This window comes from Vicugna pacos, chromosome 10, assembly GCF_048564905.1.
Source record: "Vicugna pacos chromosome 10, VicPac4, whole genome shotgun sequence".
In the NCBI taxonomy this organism is placed as follows: domain Eukaryota; kingdom Metazoa; phylum Chordata; class Mammalia; order Artiodactyla; family Camelidae; genus Vicugna; species Vicugna pacos.
Genome location: NC_132996.1, coordinates 64,008,241 through 64,014,947, shown reverse-complemented (window position 1 = coordinate 64,014,947; position 6,707 = coordinate 64,008,241). Strand labels below are relative to the sequence as shown.

General features: G+C 36.7%; 1 protein-coding gene across 1 annotated transcript; it reads left to right on the top strand.

Annotated features, from left to right (window-relative positions):
- Positions 1-405: 405 nt before the first annotated feature.
- On the top strand, positions 406-1,353 carry LOC102534945 (olfactory receptor 5B12-like). Its single transcript, XM_031690561.2, has one exon. It carries the CDS (start codon positions 409-411, stop codon positions 1,351-1,353), a length of 945 nt encoding a protein of 314 aa, XP_031546421.2. The 5' UTR covers positions 406-408.
- The last annotated feature ends 5,354 nt before the right edge of the window (positions 1,354-6,707 follow it).

Below are 6,707 nucleotides of genomic sequence, written 5' to 3'. Positions count from 1 at the left end.
TTAAGCTATTCTAGCTTAGTATAAAGAATAACTTGTCATTCTTTGGTAAACTTTGACTTGGGTATCTAAGTTGCTTGGGATAGCAACTAATCTGATGATATTTCTTAAATCCTTTCTGTTCTTCTCTTTATCTTAATTCAGTTTTCTATTGAGTTAGGAGATTGAATGCATTATCCCTAAATCCTTTTACCTGGGGTAGTCTATGATTGATAAGTCATTTAAAATAGCATTTTATTGTCATAGCCATGTTTTAGATCTAAAGACTCTTGGAAACATGTTATTATGATACTGAAATAAGGCACAGAGTAAAGATATTGGTTGATTTCAGTAGAGTCTTCCCTCCATTTATCATTCTGATACTATTTTTCTCATTGGTACAGGGCAGCCACACGATTCCAATTGATCTCTATGGGAAACCGTACAAAGGTGACCGAGTTCATTCTTGTGGGGTTATCAGATGATCCCAAACTGCAGATGCCCCTCTTCATCATATTCTGTCTTGTCTACCTCATCACTCTGGTTGGGAACCTGGGGATGATCCTGTTGATTCTGCTGGACTCTCGTCTCCACACTCCCATGTACTTTTTCCTCAGTCACCTCTCTCTGGTGGACTTTGGTTACTCCTCAGCTGTCACTCCCAAGGTGATGGCAGGATTCCTCACAGGAGACAAAAGCATCTCCTATGATGATTGTGTCACCCAGTTCTTCTTCTTTGTAGTCTTTATCACTGCAGAAAGTTTCCTCTTGGCCTCAATGGCTTATGATCGCTATGCAGCAGTGTGCCAACCCCTGCATTACAGCACCACCATGACGACTAATGTGTGTGCACGTCTGGTCATAGGCCCCTACATCTGTGGTTGTTTGAATGCCTCCATCCACACCGGGAACATTTTCAGGCTCTCCTTCTGTAGGTCCAATGTGGTTGATCACTTTTTCTGTGATGCTCCTCCTCTCCTGGCTCTGTCATGCTCAGACAGCTACGTCAGTGAGATGGTTATTTTTTTTGTGGTGGGTTCCAATGCCCTCTTTGCTGCCCTGGTCATCCTGATCTCCTATCTGTTTGTATTTATCACCATTCTGAGGATGCGCTCATCTGAAGGCCGCCAGAAGGCCTTTTCCACCTGTGCTTCCCACCTCACTGCCATCTCTGTCTTCTATGGGACAGGTGTCTTCATGTACTTACAGCCCAGCTCCAGCCATTCCATGGACACAGACAAAATGGCATCTGTGTTCTATACCATGGTCATCCCCATGTTGAATCCACTGGTCTACAGTTTGAGGAACAAAGAGGTCAAGAGTGCCTTTAAGAAGGCTGTGGGGAAGGCAAAGTCTTCTATGGGATTCATATTTTAATTATATTAAATCTACAAGAAGGCAGGTTTATCCACCTCAGATCTATCTGGGGAAAATATTTCCCTGTCTAGCTCACATATTTCTAATTTTTATAGCAGTTTCCCAGCCATTGACCAAGTCTACAAAGCAAAATCTCAACACAACATGACAGCTACGAATAATAGGTGAAGAAGAATCCCCCATAAACATGGGATTCTTATTTTTTAAATTCTTCTTAATAAACGTGTTCACCCACACTCCCTCATGAACATATGCATTCACATGTGTGTATTAGCATAGACACACACACACACACATCCATCATTCAGGAGAAACTCATGAAACCGACAAACCTACAGAAGGGGAAGTTAGTTAAGACATATGAGATGGGTCTCTTGTTATAGTAGAATTAAAAATAATTATTTTAGTGTCTGGAAACATATTCTTTATATATATATGTATATATATATATATGTGTGTATATATATATATATATATATATATATATATAGTTGGTTTTAAAAATTGTGTTTCACTTGCTCTTTTTCCATAGGAAAAAGCAATAGGTTTTATATTTTAAAACAATAGGTTTTATGAAAATATGTCCAAAGTTCCTTGAGTGTAGATTTATTGATTCTTTATTTATTCTTGTTTTTAAAAAATGCATGCCTTTATATGGGCATTTATTTTTCTAGACAAATTTTCATATCTAAAAATAATCTTTATATAACATTTTAAATAGCGACAACACACAGCAGTATGGGGAAAAAGATGATAAAGTTATAGTTAATGAATTAAATATATAAAATAAAAATTTAACATTTAAATTTAAAAATTTAAGCACCAAGAATTATAATAGTATTCATAATTTATCTGCATACAAATGCTATTAATTCATTAATATCCAAATGCACTAACATTTTGATTCTCACTATGTTAAAATGTTTGAATCTATATATACATGTCCATTCTTTTCCTCAGATTTGCAAAGTTTGGGGCCATTATTTCTTCAAAATTCTTTCTGCCCCTTTCTTTCTGTGTTTTGGGACTCCCATTAGGTTAGTACTTCTGGAGTATCCTGCTGTTCTCTGAGACATTTTAGTTTTCTTCATTCTATTTTATTTCTGTTCCTCAGGCTGGATATTCTCAACTGATCTATCTTAAGGTTCATTTATTTTTTTCTTCTGCAAGCTTAAATCTGCTACTGACCCACTTTAGTGAATTTTAGATTTTATTTATTTTATTCATTTATGTCCTTGGATAAGACTGTTAAAGGTCTGCTCGTAAGCAGGATCCCTGAAAAGGACCCCATCTCTGAGACCAGGATGGAGCTTTTGTGCAGGATGAAGGCTGTATCGGAACAGCAGATAAGATGCTATCCTGTTCAAAACCATGCTGACAAACACTGAGTGGTAAGTAAACAGCCTACTGCTAGGAGAGGGCCAAGACTGTGGAGACCCTTTCTAAGGTTCAAGTGTAAAGGAAAGATTTAAAACTGACGGAAGGGGAACAGAGACTGAGAAATATCTTGCTGTAAACCAGCTTCCATCCTAAAACATGGTCATGCCAGAAGTATATGTAGCCTCTACATATGTGGTTCACTGACAGTAACTATAAAAACAAGATCCAAATCTAGTTTGACTTGTAACTAGATTGACTCAGCCGTCCACAGTAATATTCTAGCTGAACAACAGCAACAAAATTGGAGGCCTATTTTGAGGCATAAAAATCTGTTTACCACAAGCGTTATTGTTTTATATACAACATTTGACTTTCAGAAACTATTACAAGGAATACAAAGAGATACTACATTGCTGAGAGACAAAGCAATCAACAGAATCAAATACGATATGACAGAGACATTGAAGCTATCAGAGAAAGAATACAAAATAAGTCTGATTAATATGTTAAAGATTTTAGTGGAAAAGTTGGAAAACATGAGAGTCAGACTGGTGGTTTTAACAAAGGAATGAACATTTACAAGAAACAAGTGGAAATACTAGAACTGAAAAACAAAACAGCAGAGGAAGAATGTTTTCAATTTCAGTTTTCATTTCCTTCCCCTTTCCCCACAGCATTATGGGGATATAATTTACATATAAAATTGTGTGAGTTTAAGGTGTACAATGTGATGATTTGATACATACATATATTCTGAAATATTTAGTACAATAACATTAGTTTAGTTTGTTTTTCAACTCACATCATTACCATTTTGTTGTTGTTATGTTGAGAATGTTAAAACTCTCCTGTCATAGCAACTTTCAAGTATACATCATCATACTGTCCACTGCAGTCACCATCCTGTACACTACCTCTTTGGAATTTATTCATCTTATAATTGAAAGTTTTTATCCTTTGACCAACATCTCCCCATTTCCCTCAGCACTCAGATTCTGGCAACCACCATTCTACTCTATTTCCATGAATTCAGTGTTTTTAGATTTCACATCTAAGTGAGACCATGCAGCATTTGTCTTTCTCTGTCTGACTTATTTCACTTAGCTTAAGGCCCTCCAGGTCCATTCATATTGTCAGAAATGGCAGGATTTCCTTATTTATTATGACTGAATAATATTTCATTGAATGCATATATATGTTTGCCACCCAATCAGCATCCAGGCTCCCTGGGACTGATCACTGGATCTGGGCTATGTAGGATTAGGCTGGGCCACAACCAGGAACTTCTGGGGGAAACTGGGGCTGTGAGTGTCTATTGAGCCCCCAAACAGAGTTGGATTTTCTGTATGTAAGTTCATACCATCTGAAAATAATGACACATTTACTTCTTTTCCGATTGGATGCATATTATTTATTTTTCTTGTCTAATTGCTCTGGCTGGTGTATATAATACTATGTTGAATAGAAGTGGTGGCAGTGGCACCTCTTGTTTTTAGAGGGAAACCTATCAAACTTTTCACTGTTGGGTATGATGCTAGCTGTTGGCTTGTCATATATGGCCTTTATTATGTTGAAGCATGTTCCTTCTAGATCTAATTTGTTGATCATTTTTAGCATAAAAAGTTGAATATGTCAAATGATTTTTCTGTGTTTATTAAAGATGATTTTTTTTGTCTTTCATTCTACTAATGTGGTGTATCACATTTATTGCTCTACATATGTTGAACTATTTTGCACGCCAGGGCTAAATCCCACTTGATTATGGTTTCCAATGCTTTTAATATGCTCTTGAATTTGGCTTGTAGTATTTTGTTGAGAATATTTGCATCTATGTTCATCAGGGATATTGGCCTGTACTTTTATTTTATTGTACTATCCCTATCTGGCTTTTTTATCAGGGTAATACTGGCCTCATGAAATGAGTTTGGGAGTCTTCCCTCCTCTTCAAATTTCTGTAAAAATTTGAGGAGAATTGGCATTAATTCTTTTAGAAATGTTTTGCAGAATTCACCCATGAAGCCATCTGAGACTGGACTTTTCTGTGTGGGGAGGCCTTTGATTTTGATTCAATTTCCTCTGTTAGGTCTTTTCGGATTTTCTATTTGTTAATGATTCAGAGTTAGTAAGTTGTGTGTTTCTAGGAATTTTATCATTTCTCCTAGGTTCCAATTTGTTGGTGTGTAACTGTTCATAGTAGCCTCTTATGATCCTTTATATTTCTGTGATATCAGGTATAATGTCTTTCCTTTAACTTACAATTTTACTTGAGTCCTCTATTTTTCTTAGTAAGTCTAGCTGAAGACTTGCCAATTTTGTTTATCTTTTCAAAAAAGCAATTCTTAGTTTTATTGATCTTTTCTATTTTTAAATTCACTATTTCAATTTTTGCTTCTTGTAATGCAGACCTAGTGGTGATTAACTCCTTTAGCTTTTGAAAGTCTTATTTCACCTTTACTTCTAAAGGTCAATCTTTCTGGGTAAAATATTATTGGTTGTCAGTATTTTTCTTGAGTATATTATCCTATTCTCCTGGCTTGCAAAGTTTCTGCTGAGAAAGCCATTGATACAGCTTTATAGGCATTCCCTTGCATAGGTGTCTATGCATTTGAAGTACTAGTTACTTACCCCAAACTTCACAGCCTCTCTTCAGTAAGGAAACATCTTACTCCAATTCCTGCAGGGGAGGGAATGCTAGAGCATGCTGTGACCCTGGGTCTAGTGGTACACAGCAGCAAATGTGGGGGCATGTGGTGGCTCTGGGTCTTGGGGATGTGGTGACAGCTCAGCTCTGGCTGCTAGGATCCATAACATCCACAAATGCATGATCCATGATGAGTACTGAAGGAGACCTGCAGAAATTACTCAGTTGTTCGAATCCTCAGCACAGCCTCTAGGTCCAAAGGCTAGGAACTTGGGCAAGCAGTGGTGGTAGCTGAAAGTATGCTGTGGGAAGCTAGTTGCTTGCCCTACTCTCCTTTTCCCAGTAGTTAACTCTTTCTAGCTGGGCAGCTCCCTCTTAGCACCAAGCAACGCTGGCTTGGGGGATGGGTTAATGCAGGCGAAATGAAGCTGTTATTCTTTGTAGGCCATTTGTATACCTCCTTTTGGAAAATATCTATTTACTTCCCTCTGCCCATTTTTAAATCAAGTTATTTGTTTTCTTGCTATTGAGTTGTAGGAGTTTTTAAAATCTATTTTCAAAATTAACCCTCCATCAGATGTTGGCTTTGTAAATATTTTCTACCATTCTGTAGATTATCACTCTGTTGATCGTCCTTTTGCTATGAAAGAGCTTTTTCACTTGATGTAGTCTTAGCTATTTTTGCTTTTGCTGCCTGTGCTTTGGGGATCATATCCAAAAACTCATTGCCCAGATCAGTGTCAAGAAGATCTTTTTTCTGTTTTCTCCTAGTAGTTTTACAATTTCAGGTCTTACATTTAAGTCTTCAATCCATTTTGAGTTCATTTTTGTATGTGATAAGGATCCAATTTTATTCTCACGTGTGTGGATAACAAGTTTTCCCACAATTTTGTTTAAGAGGCTATGCTTTCTTCATTGTGTGTTCTTAGCACCTTTGTTGAATGAAGGTCAGTTGACAATAAATTTGTGAACTTATCTCTAGGCTCTCTATTCTGTTGCATTGAGAGATGTCTGTCTGTCTGTCTGTCTATCTATCTATCTATCTATCTATCTACCTATCTATCTAACTACCTATTTTTGTGGCAATATCACACTATTTTGATTATTACAGCTTTTCAATAGGTTTTAAAATCAGGAAGTGTGATGCCATCAGCTTTATTATTCTTGCTTAACATTGCCTTGGCTATTCAGGGTCCTTGTGATTCTATATGAATTTTAGAATTTTTTGCTATTTCTTTGAAAATTACCATTGGAATTTTGGTGGGAATTATAGTGACTCTGTAGATCACTTTAAGTAGTATGGCCATTTTAACAATTTTAATTCTTCCAATCC